This window comes from Salvelinus sp. IW2-2015, linkage group LG20 (genome assembly GCF_002910315.2).
Source record: "Salvelinus sp. IW2-2015 linkage group LG20, ASM291031v2, whole genome shotgun sequence".
Classification (NCBI taxonomy): Eukaryota; Metazoa; Chordata; class Actinopteri; order Salmoniformes; family Salmonidae; genus Salvelinus; species Salvelinus sp. IW2-2015.
The window spans coordinates 52060534-52077698 of record NC_036860.1 but is presented as its reverse complement, the minus strand read 5'-3'; the positions used below and the strand labels follow the sequence as shown (position 1 = coordinate 52077698).

General features: G+C 42.9%; 1 protein-coding gene and 2 pseudogenes across 1 annotated transcript; all 3 read right to left on the bottom strand.

Moving 5' to 3' along the window:
- Positions 1 to 464: 464 nt before the first annotated feature.
- On the bottom strand, positions 465 to 1819 carry LOC139022571 (retinol dehydrogenase 12-like). The gene is made up of 4 exons (XM_070449748.1): positions 1744 to 1819; positions 1440 to 1647; positions 1321 to 1403; positions 465 to 718 (listed from the first exon to the last, which is right to left on the bottom strand). Exons 1-4 carry the CDS (start codon positions 1817 to 1819, stop codon positions 465 to 467), a joined length of 621 nt encoding a protein of 206 aa, XP_070305849.1.
- Positions 1820 to 7480: 5661 nt separating this feature from the next.
- Positions 7481 to 9881, bottom strand: LOC139029537 (piggyBac transposable element-derived protein 4-like; annotated as a pseudogene).
- A 1735-nt stretch (positions 9882 to 11616) lies between these two features.
- LOC111980001 (dehydrogenase/reductase SDR family member 13-like) lies at positions 11617 to 17142 on the bottom strand (annotated as a pseudogene).
- Between the last annotated feature and the right edge of the window lie 23 nt (positions 17143 to 17165).

Here is a 17165-nt window from a genome sequence, read left to right as displayed (position 1 = left end):
AGACACGCCACAAACAGGTGGATATCAATGTCACCAACATCAATGGTTAGGTATGAGCAGTTTCTTCTTGTCACATTAATCACATTAATCAATTGAGTCATACAAGGTGCATTTTCCCCAAGATCTGTAAACCACCAGCTATTGTTCATTTCTTTCTCAGCACTGACTGAACAATACCAAAAGCCTCAAATCGTAATTGTATGAAATGGCACCATAATACAACAGAATTTTTAAAAGGCAATACATTTTGGTTTAGTTTTATTATACGCAACTTAATGTTTTTCCTTTCCTTTTATAATGTGTCTGGGGGGACAAAAATAGGGAAAATTAACAATTCAATGTTATGTATTACATTTTCTGTGAAGGGCAAACTGCTAAAATTAATTGTCCATAAGTGAGTGGTTGAATCTTGTACCAGTGTGTAAAAGTGTCTTCTTCACCTTAAAACAGGCCACTCAGCCACCTTAAAACAGGCCACTTTCATTAACTTCCCATAACTTCTTAGCGACAGCGTAGTTTTTGCCTTTGGCAACCACGTCCTGCGGCGCACAGCAGAAGAAGTAACGTCCGCTCAGGGGCTCGATGCCATCCTGGAGGGCACAGTGGAGTGTAGTCTGGGCACCGGATTCTGGATCCAGGAACAACAGTCTGGGTATTGGCTTGATGATGAATTTCTGCCCCAAGCTGCAGTTTCGGGGTAGCTCCGTTTTCACTACTCCTACATGGGCCAAACATAATAGAGATATGAGTTAATTGAAAGAACACAGTTGAACTGATAACTATCCAACACAGGATAATGCACACCCTTAGCCTGTAACCCATGACTTGTAGAGTGTATTTATTAACTTTAATTTAACCAGGGGAACCTATTGAGACCAGGGTCTCATTTCCAAAGGTGTCCTGAGAACAACAGTTCAAACAATGTGAGCAACAATTCAAGCACGATCACTACAAAATTACAGTTACAACATTTCAAATAAATTATGTTACATTCAAAAGGGCAGTATAAACTAATATGTACTATCAATAAAAAACAAGTGCAGTTTCCATTGGTTACATTTTTTATTAAATTCACCTCTTGGGACCAAATAATTAAGTCTTAGAGTGACCTATAGGCCATTCCAGGACTGAGGGGCATAGTAACTGAAAGCAGTCTTCCCTAACTCAAAGGAGACCTGTGGAACCTCTAATGGAAGTGAGAGTGAGTTTTCTAGTTACTAGATTTCTAATTTAGAGGTGAGYCAAGGTAGTATGGGAAGGACTCGTTGTTGTTCATTGTGACAGACATACCATGTAATCATTTTGAAGGAAATGACCAACCTGGGTGAACACCGTAGCAAGTGACATTGGTCCCCTTCAGCCTCTTGGCCAGCTCGTGGTTGAAGAGAACATTGCACAGTTTGCTTTAGCAGTAAGAGTGGAAGAACTGCCAGCTGTACCTCCCGGTGCCCAGGTGTTTATTAGTGACAAGGGCATCAAAGTCAATGTTTCCCCAGCAATATGCCATGGAGCCCAGTGTGACTACATGGCCCTCAGTGCCCTCCTTCAGGTGGTCCAGCAAAAGACAGGTCAGCAGGAAGTGGCCGAGGTGGTTGACCCCAAACTCAATAGCAAAGCAATCAGCAGTGCGCCCATCCGCCACCAGACCTGGAGAGTAATCAGAGATGGTGCAATACAGTCCAATAGCCCTTTTCCACTCATGTCTTCTTTTTATTACAATATGACCACTGTTAATGAGCAGACCCCGTCTAGCCTCTGTCTTCAGGAAGGTCTCAGTGAAAGAATGCACTGCCTGGACGCTCCCCAGGTCTAACTGCATGTACACCACATCAGTGGTGCCCGTCTTCTGAAATACAAATAACAATTTGCTAGGCCTATATTTACAGGCATATCATTTTTTTCTAATGGTACATCTCACTAATGAATATTTGAAAACAAATTTGGAATAATTGATTTTCATAATATTCTCACATCCTTTTTATATCACTTATAGCAAGTTCAGCTTTCTTTTGGATGTGGCATGTCAGGATTACTCTTGCAACCCTCCTGGCAAGCTCCATAGCAGTGGCTTTTCCAATGCCAGTGTTCACACCTATAGAGTGAACAAGACATGGACAGTTCCATAAGTGCAAAGCAAACCTGATTGAAACTTGATTCAAGCCCTGAGGTACAGTAGCATCGCCTACTAAAGGCTGCATGAGACAGCAACAAAGATGACACCACATTTGTACATTTAGCAGACACTCTTATCCAGAGGGACTTACAGGAGCAATTAGGGTTAAGTGCCTTGCTCAAGGGCACAATGATTTTTTACTTATAGTCCTCTCAGGGATTTGATTCAGCGGCCTTTTGGTTACTGGCACAACGCTCTGAACCGCTAGGCTACCTGGCGCAATTTAAAACAGTTCAAGGGTTATTTGATTAAAGGGGCATTCAGCAGTTGCTACATTCATTTTTGGACTTATAATTAATGATACACTACATGGACAAAAGTAGGAGGACACCTGCTCATCTCATTCCAAAATCATGGGCATTAATATGGAGTTGGTCCCCACATTGCTCCAATAACAGCCTCCACTCTTCAGGGAAGGTTTTCCACTAGATGTTGGAACATTTCTGTGGGGACTTGCTTCCATTCTGCTACAAGAGCATTAGTGAGGTCAGGGATTAGGCCTAACCCACCAAGATTTACATGCTAAAATCACCACTGATGATAAGATATTGAGCTCTCACAATGACAATGTCATGGCAAGACTGACATTCGGATCAGTCTCTGGGAATATTGGCCTTCAAAGCAGTCAAACAATTTTAAGGACAAAATATTTTCTAATTTACCTGTTATTATTACAGACTTCCCTGCCATCGCTGGATTTGCTTTACATTTTGAGCTCTTGAAAATAGTTTCAACAAAGAGAATGTACAATGCAACTACACCAGCTGCAACTAATAAAGGTAGCATGATGGTTTTGCACGGTCGTGTGACACATCTCTATCTAACCTCGTAGAAGTGAATATAACGTGGTTAGTTGTAATGCATGTTTTTTGTTACCTGTGAGACCTAGGCTACCTATCCCACTGGTTCCACGGAGGTACAATATTCTGAACAAACCTGTCCGGATTTACTATTCAATTGCTTCSTAGTGTGCTTGACACAAAGGAGGCCGCATCTACATTTGTGTGACTTCTGCTCAGAATACCATGGTCGCATTAAAAAGACAGGTCTAGACCACTGACGCTGTGTCAACACTTGACACTTACATGTGACTTCTGCTATCAAAATATGAAGGTAATAATGCATTTAGATTATAGTTTATTTAGATGCATGAATACACTACACCAAAAGCTTTATTTTATAGCTGTTTTAAAACTAACATCCTGCAACTCTACGTATTAATGATTCATGTTCACTACTTGGTCAATTGATTTATTGATTAAATCTATGCAAATAAATCATATGAATTGATAGTTCACCCCTCTGTTTTCTTTTATTCTGTAATAGGGTGTATTGTAACCATGTGTTCAAGCTGATCAAATCAAAGTTTATTTAGCGCTGTCCTTTCAGAACCATGAAGGGCACTCCAATCATTTACAATAACACTACTCATCCTTTATTAGTATTACAAATAGAAGATGATCACTTCTCACAATGGTGCTCGTTTAGTAAAGTAAGATCAAAGCTGAATCAATGTCTTGCAAGATCACATAACAATGAATTRGCATTTTACATAACAAAACCAAATTAGTATAGCATAGTATGCATATAGGCTAATGTTACTGTTTCACCAAAAACACCTCCTCATTTCTAATGAGATTTTATGATGGTTAGTTGAAGGTAAATAGTCAAAAATAAATCTTATGCATCAAAACTCAACAGAGCCAGCAGGCAGAATATATGCTTTGATTTAAACAAAATACAAGAAAGGCTACTACTTTGTTAACATCCTCTGCACTAATTCGCTCATGAAACAGTAGTTCAAGAAGATCAAAATGTATAGGCTATTCCTATGAAACTGATTGAGATCAATCAAATGATTGGCATGCAGATGCAGTTTCACTGGTAAAACGTGAATAATTATCATTCAGATTGACAGTGATGACGGCCTATTTTGGAATTAGGCATGCCTAACTTGGTGTTTGAGGGAATTAAAAATATACAATTTCCTTGACATAATATGTGTGGGCATAGGCAGACGTTGCAATTGGAGGTTGCATTTTATGCATATTTTATAACAGGGCTCTCCAACCCTGTTCCTGGAGATCTACCATCCTGTAGAGCCCTGTAATGATAGGCTATTCAATAGGCTACATCTGTCAGTACAAACTTTGATCGAGGAAATCATGACTAGTAAAGGCCCAGTTCACTACTTTTGTGAAAAAAAAGTTTTTCCCAACTACAGATGGCTATATTGGTCCTCTAATACAGGATGAGTAAAGGCCCAGTGCACTACTTTTGTTATTATTATTTTTTTAATGTTTTTTTATTCAGAATATCTTTTTATTACGATTCTTCAGGGGGTGCTGAAGGTGCTGCAGCACCCCCTGAAAAATCGTAATAAAAAAATATTCTGAATAAAAAAACACTACTTCCCGCGGCTATGGTCTAGATGCACAAAAGTAGCATTGTGATCAGATTGTATTCTGATCTGGCTGACCACTTCAGGAGGTGYTCCAGGACCCATTGTGTATGGATTTCTCCTCAGTCTGGATGCAATCAGGCAACCAAAAGTGCATACAGTGGGCGATGTCATCAGCACATCAGCACTGTCTCCAGAAAACGTGTTTCAGGAGCGAGAGGCATCTTTTTTCATTAAAGTGTTTTCTGGCTTCATAAATGCTAGCCAGCATTACTAGGAAAACAATTTATTGTTTGGCAAGAGTTATGCTATCCTGTTTGCAATCCCTTCAGCTTTGCTAGCTAGCTGGCTTGTCAGAGGTTAGTTGGCTAGTTAGCTACAGTAGTTGGCTACTGCCATCAAGTTGTTGTGTTATTATCAGATTTAGCCTGTTCCATCATTTGCAGAATGCATACAGACATTTCAATATAGCGCGGGAAAAGGGAATCCAGACACAACATGGACACGGTAGACACATTTCAATGTAGGTGTAGACGCATGACGTGTTCGAAATTCCGTGATTAGAACTCAATGATCAGAATACAAAGCTGCATAAACTGTCAAGCATAGACATGGCCTCAGATCTGGATGCACATCTTGCACATTAATGTCAAGGTTTAGACAGGCAACACAATTCTGATATTATTTCCACTAATTGGCAGTGGTGTAAAGTACCCTTGTGTGGTGTTCATGTTTTTGTTATTCACCCAATGTTCACAGGTCTGATGGACCCACAAAATTATTGTTTTTTTAATTAAAACAATACAAATATAACAATTTATGTTAAAACACTTAATAGTTAGATGTTGATATATCAATTACAAGCAATATAGACAGCATACATGGTTGATATTTGCCATTTAAATTTTTTCAAGACATGGGTGGAATAAATCATGTTTATCTTGAGCAAATATAAATGAAACAAGGTTTTCTCTCCACTATTGATGTTTATTGCTTTGGACTGAACACATTGGAAGGACTCATTTTACATACAGTATTTTATGAAAATGATAAATGAGCCCCAATGAACACAAATTAAGGCCGGTCTACACACCACATGAGGGACAGAGTTTTACTCTGTGTGTGTTGCAAAGTATTTATTGCACTTGATGCATGTGTACTGTGTCTATTTGTCCTTCTTGGGTCCACACACATCGCAGCGCTTCTTCTTGTTGCTACCGGCTGCAATCTAGAATGCTGAAATAATTTAGTTCAGGAATTTTACTAACATCTCACTCACTCACATATATAGCTAAAGCAGGCCAAGGTAGGAGAATCAGACACACACACATGCAACAACATCACTCACACTAACTTCTTGTATTTGAGTTGTTGGTTCTGTGGGTCGGGTGGAATCCTTCCTTCTGTCATAACTCTCCTGTGACGATCTGAAGGATCAGGTAAGAGTGGATCCGCTCTACAGCGTGCTCTCTCTCATAGAGGAGGAGAGCGGGAAGTCGGCTGTTTTATGGTCGGTCATAAAATACACTGCCCCTATGCTCTGTAGTGTTCGAGATTGGAAAGTAAACTGTGGAACACAGAGAGACCCTTGGGCATCAAAAGTTTGAATAATTAAACAATATTTCTATTTTTGAGAATGAGGGAGTGGTCCATGGACACTTAAGGTACAGTCATGTGTTTCATTTGGTGATCACATGAGGGACAGGAAACCCACATTACTGTATCTCTGTTTGTGTACACTTTTCAATTATCAGATTTACATCTAGATATTGGATAAAATGAATGAGTAAATATGAAACTATTTGTGAGAAGATGTAATGTGATGTTGGCTTTCTGAACAAGATCCTTGTTAAGATTTAAAGTTTTAACTAGTCAGTGGCCACGCCCCCGTGAGGCCAGACATTACATCAGGCATCATGGAATCGCCCCTTTTTCCACAGAGTATAAAACCACTTCCCCCAAAATGTACATTAAGTCAGAGAACGCCGGGACGGAGTCCCCACGTTGGAATGGATACAATTCTATAGATCATTAGACTAGAAAACATGCAGCTGACGCTACATGTTGAAATGGTTGGCACTACAACTCTATCAAAGGACAAGACCATACAGCGTGGAGCATTGGCTACACAGCTGGAAATGGTTAAACTCTGAGACTTTCGATTCACTACAGAAGTAAGAAATCCTAGGCCGTCAAACTACCAGTCTGCAGCCGGAAATGTACAAAGCCTAGGGCAAGAATACAGACAACCGCCGAAACATCTATTCTATGCGACAACCATGGGTACACCTGACGTATCCATTATGAACACAACCAGAGACTTTCTGTCGATTGACTCTCCAGCAGATGGACCAGCAACCACAGAGAGAGACAACAAGACATGCACTCGTAAATATGTAAATAGCAATTTATTTTCAAATGAGCGGTCGTTCTTGTAAGGTATTAGTAACTTCTATGAGTGTAGTTATCAGCTATAAYTTTCCCGCTCTTGAGCGGTCCACACCACCTTTCCTTTGTCTACCAAGCCGGCATATCAGTTTTATCCGCRAGGGACTTTTTCTTTGTATCATGTAATACATGAAACTAATTGTGTGTGTTTTCATGTATTTCTGTGATTTGATTAGTTAGTTAGTAAATAAATATTTAAGCTAATTTGTATATCACTGATTCATAATTTATGCTAGGGTTCGTGCAGATATCCAAGGGTTTGCGACATTCAGATATGAGACTGATGAGGTAATAATACATTGACTAATCGATAAGTTATGAAAATATCTGAAATAGACACTCTATAAACAATTTTTTTTCATTGTGCCCCGGCTTCCTAGTTAATTAAAGTCACATGATTAGTTTAATCAAGTAATAATTACACAGAGAATTGATTTGATAATACAACAGTCTTCACATTAATGAATAGTCGCAGACACAACATTCCTCGCGATGGCTGCAGAAGCTGGGGCCCTTGGGATATGTTGCCTCCTCTGGATTTGAGGTCTAACCAATGCCTTGCCCAGCTCCTTGAGAAWGAGCCATCTCCTCTGTAGCTTCCCCCTGTTCCAATCTGGGTTCCACGCTATACAGATAACAAACGCGTTGTACACCGAGATGTCCAAGATGTTGAAGAGTATCACAAGTGGCCAGGGTAGGGTTCTTCTTTTGCAGCTGTAGCCAGTCACCAGCTTGTCTAAATTGTCCACTCCTCCTTTTGTGGCATTGTACTCCATTATGATTTCTGGTTTTTGATATTCCTGGCCACAGATTCTCACATCCCTATGCAGTGTACTCATGAGTACCACATTTTTGCCTTTCTTTGGCACGTAGAACCCTAGGGACGTGTCGGCCATGAACACAAACTTAGAGGAACTAATAGGCTTGTTCCGTGTATTCAACAGCTGAGTTGGGAGCTCTGGCTTGTTTTTTTGTATTGTTCCTACCATCGTCAGCTTCRTCTTGAGGAGCTTCTGTCCCAGCTTGTGCAAAGTAAAAAAGTTATTGCATGTGATGTAGTGGCCACAGAGTCCCTGTGTCATGTCCAGGACAACCCGCATTCCTTGGTACTTCTCAGGGTCTCCTCCATCTGGTTTCCCCGTATACACTTGCAAGTTCCATGCATATGTTGAAGCAGCATCACAGGCAGCCCAGATCTCGATTCCATATTTTGCGGGTTTAGACAGTATGTACTGCCTGAAGGGGCAGCAGCCCCTAAATGGCATAAGCTGCTCATCAACAGTAAAGTTGGGCCCAGGGTTGTAAAACAGGGGAAGGCGGTCCACCCACTTGTCCCACACTGACCTGATTGCAGCTAGCTTGTCTCTATGCCGCTGAGCTGGTCTGGTGTCTCGGTTATCAAAGCGGATAATCCTGGAAATAATGTGGAAGTTTTCCAGAGACATTGTTGCACGGAAAAGTTCTCTGCCAGTTTCTGCATCCCACAGGGATTCTGTGGATTCCCCATTCYATCTGAAAACACCAGCAAGGTGTAACCCCAAAGTATGCATGTAAATGAGTTTGGTCCATCTCCTTCCATCTCTCTCCAAAAAACACTGTCCCTCCAAATTAGTGCAGTCCAGAATGATTTTCTGGATGGTGTCTGGGATGAACAGTTCAAATGAAGACTTTACGTCCTGCACATGAGTAACCGCCATCCGCGTCGGCCCTGGTTGTATCCTTATCACATTGGCAGCCATGCGGGGTGGCTCATTCCTTGGGCAAGAAGACCATTCAATTTCACAATTTTTTGACATCCATATTTCTCCTCCTGCAGGCTGCTGATGAGCTGGTTGCTGATGGCCTGGTCCTGGGGCTGGCTGAGGGTCAATCTCATCCTCTTCTTCCAACTCACTGTCAGACTCCAACTTGATCCTAATACTTGGAAAATTCTTCATCTTCCAAAGTAGAAGACATTCCTTCCACACCAGCTTCTCTCTCTTCAAAAATGATTTCTAAGGCCCTCTGAGCAGAGATTATTTTTGCCATACTGATTGTGGTAAGGATCCACACATGCAAAGCTGTTTATTTGTTGTGTCCCTCCCCCAATTTGCAGCTGGCAAGGGTAGAGTGTGGGAATATACAGAATTTCTTACAATGTATCGACATAATGTATTGTAATACCATTGTGCAGGTTCCCGCAAGACATTTTGTAGTTTCACACACAACAAAGGGTAAAGAGTGCGAGAAAKGTGGGAGACAGACAGACAGTATGGGAGATAGACAGGTTATTGGTGCTATGTTGAAACAGCAGGCCCYGGGAGGAGGAAGACAGAGTGAAGGCACACAGCAAACCATTTTGTTTCATTTGCCAGTGACTGGAACGAATTGCAAAAATCACTGAAGTTGGAGACTTTTATTTCCCTCACCAACTTTAAACATCAACTATCTGAGCAGCTAACCGATCGCTGCAGCTGTACATAGTCCATCTGTAAATAGCCCACCCAATCTACGTACCTCATCCCCATACTGTTTTAATTTTATTTACTTTTCTGCTCTTTTGCACACCAGTATCTCTACTTGCACATCATCATCTGCTCATTTATCACTCCAGTGTTATCTGCTAAATTGTAATTATTCGCTCCTATGGGCTATTTATTGCCTACCTCCTCATGCCTTTTGCACACACTGTATATAGACTTTCTTTTTTCTACTGTGTCATTGACTTGTTTATTGTTTTATTGGCTTGTTTATTGTTTACTCCATGTGTAACTCTGTGTTGTTGTCTGTGTCACACTGCTTTGCTTTATCTTGGCCAGGTCGCAGTTGCAAATGAGAACTTGTTCTCAGCTAGCCTACCTGGTTAAATAAAGATGAAATAAAAAAATAAAAAATWAATTTGTACTTGTTTTCACCTACACACACACTTCCCCACACTTMTATTACCCTCGGGTCCAGTGGACCCAACTGTAACCCCACATATGTAATATAAATGTGTAGGGGGGTGCACAGTGTGTACTCAATGAAAATTGGTTATTTTACATGTTCTTCACAGAAAATGAGGCAAGGCAAATGAGTCTCAGGTTGAAAAAATAATTCATTGTATTATTTTTATTTTAGTAAACATTGAAAATGGGTCCCACAGACCCGAACACCACACAAGGGTTAGGCAGAATAACTTTAAAGTACTACTTAAGTAGTTTTTTGAGGTATTTTTACTATTTACATTTTTGACAACTTTTACTTCACTACATTCCTAAAGAATGTACTTTTTACTCCACACATTTTCCTTAACACCCAAAAGTACTCGTTACATTTTTAATGCTTAGCAGGACTATGAAATTCAGACACTTATCAAGAGAACATCTCAGGTCAACTCTACACCCTCTGATCTGGCAAACTCACTAAGCATCTGCTTCGTTTGTAAATTATGTCTGAGTGTTGGAGTGTGCCTCTGGCTACCCGTAAATGAAAAAAAAWAAAYWAAATGGTGCCGGCTGGTTTGCTTAATATAAGGATTTAAAAAATAATAATTATACTTTGACTCTTGATACTTAAGTATATTTAAAACCAAATACTTAAAGACTTTTACTAAAGTAGTATTTTACTGTTTGKCTTTCACTTGAGTCATTTTTTATAAAGGTATCTTTACTTTTACTCAAGTATGACAAATGAGTACTTTTTCCACCACTAAAATTAGTCTTTTGACCAATCACATCAGATATTTTCACATCAGATCTTTTCAGAGCTGATGTGATTGATCAAAAGGCAAATTAGTGAAAAATAATAATAATAATTGGTCTCCCTGTGTAAACGTAGCAATTCTGACCCAGGAGGTGGTCAGAGACGCATTGTGTGGATTTCTCCTTATTTTTCCTCAGTCTGGAGTCTACATACATTAGCAAAAAATGATAAATTAAGTAGTCCTTGGTTTTGTAATCTAATCGAACTCAGATAGGTATTATGTATCTCACCTAGTGTTTAGATAATTAATGGTCATCCTAGAGTGTGCTGTGTGAAATCTTGTATAGCTTTTTCATCATACTCAGGCCTACACTTTAGGCTACTAGTGTACCTGCCAAAGCATCTCTAAACTGCTAATCTTCCCAAGGTAACTTTATTACTTTATTTTAGTAACAGTTGGCCTATGTCTGATTGCATGAAACAGTGTATAGCCTATAAGAAATGTTGTGTAGACAATACAATAAATCGGCAAAGATGGTATGGTGTGTATTTTAATTCCCTTTATTACCAGTGGCTCTGCCTATTGAACTTGACTGTGGTGGGACAGAGACACTTCCCCAGAGACATATCACCTAGGCCTAGGGTTTTTCTGGAATAGTTAAGTAGCAGTCTTGACACAAGGGGAGAGGATATGCCAAGCTTTTAAAAAAATTCAATATTCAATCAATCGATTCAATCTTTTCAGTATAACTTTGACTTTCACCCACTGCCACACTTAAGAGTAACGGAATGGAACAGATTTCCAGCATTCAATTGGACTTGAATACATCTCTGTAAAAAATTATCAGGAAAAGCAACACGTTTTCAGGATTGTCCCACCAGGGTTTTGGCCCTGATTAATACAGTGAAAAGCAGGGTCTCTGTGTTTGCATTAAGACATGCCACAAAGTGTCTCACTGACTTCCCACAATTTTTTGGCCACAGCTTCATCTTTGGCGTTGGCATTCACCTTCTGTACTGCACGCACAGCAGGAGAAGTAGCATCCACTCAGAGGCTCTATACCCTCCTGGAGGGCACAGTAGAGTGTAGTCTGGGCCCCAGATTCTGCGTCCATATACATTTACATTTAAGTCATTTAGCAGACGCTCTTATCCAGAGCGACTTACAAATTGGTGCATTCACCTTATGATATCCAGTGGAACAACCACTTTACAATAGTGCATCTAACTCTTTACGGGGTGGGGGTTAGAAGGATTACTTTATCCTATCCTAGGTATTCCTTAAAGAGGTGGGGTTTCAGGTTGTCTCCGGAAGGTGTGATTGACTCCGCTGACCTGGCGTCGTGAGGGATTTGTTCCACCATTGGGGTGCCAGAGCAGCGAACAGTTTTGACTGGGCTGAGCGGAGAACTGTACTTCCTCAGAGGTAGGGAGCGAGCAGGCCAGAGGTGGATGAACGCAGTGCCCTTGTTTGGGTGTAGGCCTGATCAGAGCTGAAGGTACGGAAGGTGCCGTCCCCTTCACAGCTCCGTAGGCAAGCACCATGGTCTTGTAACGGATGCGAGTTCACTGGAAGCCAGTGGAGAGAGCGGAGGAGCGGGTGACCGTGAGAGAACTTGGGAAAGTTGAACACCAGACGGGCTGCGGCGTTCTGGATGAGTTGTAGGGGTTTAATGGCACAGGCAGGACCCAGCCAACAGCGAGTTGCAGTAATCCAGACGGGAGATGAAAGTGCCTGGATTAGGACCTGCGCCCTTCCTGCGTGAGGCAGGGTCGTACTCTGCGAATGTTGTGAGCAGCGAACCTACAGGAACGGGTCACCGCCTTGATGTTAGTTGAGAACGACAGGGTGTTGTCCAGGTATCGCAAGGTTCTTAGCAACTCTGGGAGGAGGACACAATGGAGTTGTCAACCGTGATGGCGAGATCATGGAACGGGCAGTCCTTCCCGGGAGGAAGAGCAGCTCCGTTCTTGCCGAGGTTCAGCTTGAGGTGGTGATCCGTCATCCACCTGATATGTCTGCCAGACATGCAGAGATGCGATTCACACCTGGTTATCAGAGGGGGGAAAGGAGAAGATTAATTGTGTGTCGTCTGCATAGCAATGATAGGGAGACCATGTGAGGATATGACGAGGCCAAGTGCTTGGTGTATAGCGAAAATAGGAGAGGGCCTAGAACAGAGCCCTGGGGGACACCAGTGGTGAGAGCACGTGGTGCGGAGACAGATTCTGCCACGCCACCTGGTAGGAGCGACCTGTCAGGTAGGACGCAATCCAAGCGTGGGCCGCGCCGGAGATGCCCAGCTCGGAGAGGGTGGAGAGGAGGATCTGATGGTTCACAGTATCAAAGGCAGCCGATAGGTCTAGAAGGATGAGAGCAGAGGAGAGAGAGTTAGCTTTAGCAGTGCGGAGCGCCTCCGTGACACAGAGAAGAGCAGTCTCAGTTGAATGACTAGTCTTGAAACTGACTGATTTGGATCAAGAAGGTCATTCTGAGAGAGATAGCAGGAGAGCTGGCCAAGGACGGCACGTTCAAGAGTTTTGGAGAGAAAGAAAGAAGGGATACTGGTCTGAGTTGTTGACATCGGAGGGATCGAGTGTAGGTTTTTTCAGAAGGGGTGCAACTCTCGCTCTCTTGAAGACGGAGGGACGTAGCCAGCGGTCAAGGATGGTTGATGAGCGAGGTGAGGTAAGGGAGAAGGTCTCCGGAAATGGTCTGAGAAAGAGAGGAGGGGATAGGGTCAAGCGGGCAGGTTGTTGGGCGGCCGGCCGTCACAAGACGCGAGATTTCATCTGGAGAGAGAGGGGAGAAAGAGGTCAAAGCACAGGGTAGGGCAGTGTGAGCAGAACCAGCGGTGTCGTTTGACTTAGCAAACGAGGATCGGATGTCGTCGACCTTCTTTTCAAAATGGTTGACGAAGTCATCAGCAGAGAGGGAGGAGGGGGAGGAGGGGAGGAGGATTCAGGAGGGAGGAGAAGGTGGCAAAGAGCTTCCTAGGGTTAGAGGCAGATGCTTGGAATTTAGAGTGGTAGAAATTGGCTTTAGCAGCAGAGACAGAAGAGGAGAATGTAGAGAGGAGGGAGTGAAAGGATGCCAGGTCCGCAGGGAGGCGAGTTTTCCTCCATTTCCGCTCGGCTGCCCGGAGCCCTGTTCTGTGAGCTCGCAATGAGTCGTCGAGCCACGGAGCAGGAGGGGGAGGCACGAGCCGGCCTGGAGGATAGGGGACATAGAGAGTCAAGGATGCAGAAAGGGAGGAGAGGAGGGTTGAGGAGGCAGAATCAGGAGATAGTTGGAGAAGGTTTGAGCAGAGGGAAGAGATGATAGGATGGAAGAGGAGAGAGTAGCGGGGAGAGAGAGCGAAGGTTGGGACGGCGCGATACCATCCGAGTAGGGGCAGTGTGGGAAGTGTTGGATGAGAGCGAGAGGGAAAAGGATACAAGGTAGTGGTCGGAGACTTGGAGGGGAGTTGCAAGGAGATTAGTGGAAGAACAGCATCTAGTAAAGATGAGGTCAAGCGTATTGCCTGCCTTGTGAGTAGGGGGGGAAGGTGAGAGGGTGAGGTCAAAAGAGGAGAGGATGGAAAGAAGGAGGCAGAGAGGAATGAGTCAAAGGTAGACGTGGGGAGGTTAAAGTCACCCAGAACTGTGAGAGGTGAGCCATCCTCAGGAAAGGACTTATCAGGGCGTCAAGCTCATTGATGAACTCTCCAAGGGAACCTGCAGGGCGATAAATGATAAGGATGTTAAGCTTGAAAGGGCTGGTAACTGTGACAGCATGGAATTCAAAGGAGCGATAGACAGATGGGTCAGGGAGAAAAGAGAGAATGTCCACTTAGGAGAGATGAGGATCCCAGTGCCACCACCCCGCTGACCAGAAGCTCTCGGGGTGTGCGAGAACACGTGGGCAGACGAGGAGAGAGCAGTAGGAGTAGCAGTGTTATCAGTGGTAATCCATGTTTCCGTCAGTGCCAAGAAGTCGAGGGACTGTGAGGGAAGCATAGGCTGAGATGAACTCTGCCTTGTTGGCCGCAGATCGGCAGTTCCAGAGGCTGCCTGAGACCTGGAACTCCACGTGGGTCGTGCGCGCTGGGACCACCAGGTTAGAGTAGCAGCGGCCAACGCGGTGTGAAGCGTTTGTATGGTCTGTGCAGAGAGGAGAGAACAGGGATAGACAGACACATAGTTGACAGGCTACAGAAGAGGCTACGCTAATGCAAAGGAGATTGGAATGACAAGTGGACTACACGTCTCGAATGTTCAGAAAGTTAAGCTTACGTTGCAAAAAATCTTATTGACTAAAATGATATAGTACTGCTGGCTGGTGAAATAGGCTAGCTAGCAGTGGCTGCGTTGTTGACTTTGTTTGAAAGTGTAGCTGGCTAGGTAACCTCTAACTGGCTAGGTAACCTCGACAATTACTCTAGACTACATAATTATCTTGGATACAAAGACGGCTATGTAGCCAGCTAAGATCAAACAAATCAAACTGTTGTACTGTAATGAAATGAAATGTAATACTACCTGTAATACTACCTGTGGAGCAAAGCGGAATGCAACTACTCGCTCCAAACCAAACCGGAAGTGCGTATCGTAGAGGGAGAGGCAATAGAAGTGTTGTTTCTTGTATTATTGTCTTTTGTGTCTTTAGAGGACTGCTTCACCTTAATGTCCCCTTTCCCTTTTCTTCTGTSCTTATTTTGTCCCACTTTGTCCCTTCTTTGTCCCTTCTTCTCTTCTGCCAACTAGTATATATAGAATATATATATTCAATATAGATGAGCGAAAGGATAGGTGCCGACATCATACACCACAAGAAGCTTGAATAGCGGCCTATTTCTGTCTTGACTGCTCCTGTGACAGAAAATAAACAGAACTAGTAAGCATACTGTATATTTCTGCACAGTTACAGTACATACCATCCGGCCTTGCTTACATGCTATAAAGTGTTGAAGCACTGACCTGGACACAAGCTGTAGCAGGTGACATTTGTTCCCTCCAGTCTTTTGGCAAGCTCGTGTGTGAAGAGCATATTACACAGCTTGCCATGACTATACTTCTTAAACAAAGTCCAGTCAGATTCTCCAACAGCCAGGTCTTTGTGGGTACTCAGGCAGTTAAAATCGATTTTGCCATACTCATGAGCTTTGGAGGCGACAGTCACCACTCGACTCGGACCGCATTCCTTCAGACGGTCCAGCAGCAGCACAGTTAACAGGAAGTGGCCGAGGTGATTAACGCCAAAGCTCATTCCCACGCCATCCTTTGTCTTGCCACCATTCATAAGCCCTGCATAAAGAGGACCAATGTTTTCAAAAGAAATACACTTTCACTGCTTTGTTAATGCAGGTTTGCTGTATATTCTTTTATGTCCTACACCTGCATTGCTTGCTGTTTGGGGTTTTAGGCTGGGTTTCTGTACAGCACTTTGATATATCAACTGATGTAAGAAGGGCTATATAAATAKATTTGATATTAAGAAACAGACTTCAGGAAGGTCTCAGCAAAAGATTGCACAGACTGTAGGCTTCCAAGGTCCAGCTCCATGAACACAACCTCATTGTTCCCAGTCTCCTGAGAAAGTAAGAATGACCAGTCAGATGCTCTGTGTCCCTCACTTTATAGAGACTAATAAACCAACCCGTCAACAAATTAATCAGCTAAAGTGACCAGAGCACAACTATCTGTAAAATGTGAATGAGGGACAGTGTGTGAGGAGTAKACCTGACTGAGGGGAACTACAGTAATATCGTCCATGTATGATCCACTGGCACCCCCTCAGTCAAAGACATGTAACTACAGCAAGGTTCGACTGTTTACCAGACATCTGGAGTGAGACATGGATTCTGACACCTCTCTTACCTTCTTGATGTCACTGATGGCAGCTTCTGCCCTTTGCTTATCTTGGCAGGCCATTATAACCCTGGCACCTCTTCTGGACAGATCTATTGCTGTTGTTTTCCCAATGCCCGTGTTAGATCCTGGAGACACCATTGGGACACACCCACATAGACGTCTAGTTTATGTCCAACGCCAAATGTTTTAAATACAATTCTACAATTGAGCAAAGAAATGCGGAATCAGTCCCATATGAGCACCAATAATAACGGTACATAACATTAGATAACGGTCACTTACTGACTGTACAAGACGATGAATAATTGCCCACCATTAGTGTCACATTGTTTTACAATGCACGAACTCACCAGTGACGATTACAGTTTTCCCATGCAACTTGGCATTGCTTTTGCATCTTGGTCGTTTGAGATACCAATTACGAAGTACATAAAGTGCGATGAGTCCAGCGCTAACAAGAAGCAGTGTGAACATCTTCGTACAGTACTTTTTCTCTGACTGGGCATAAGTATGAACTACATCGGCATGGGAATTGATGTAGCTGTTGCGCTAGGCAATGAACGCGCCCTTTGTCCTGGCACTCCCTCTTTATAAAAGTTATGCAACAAGTAGATTATGGTTCAAGAA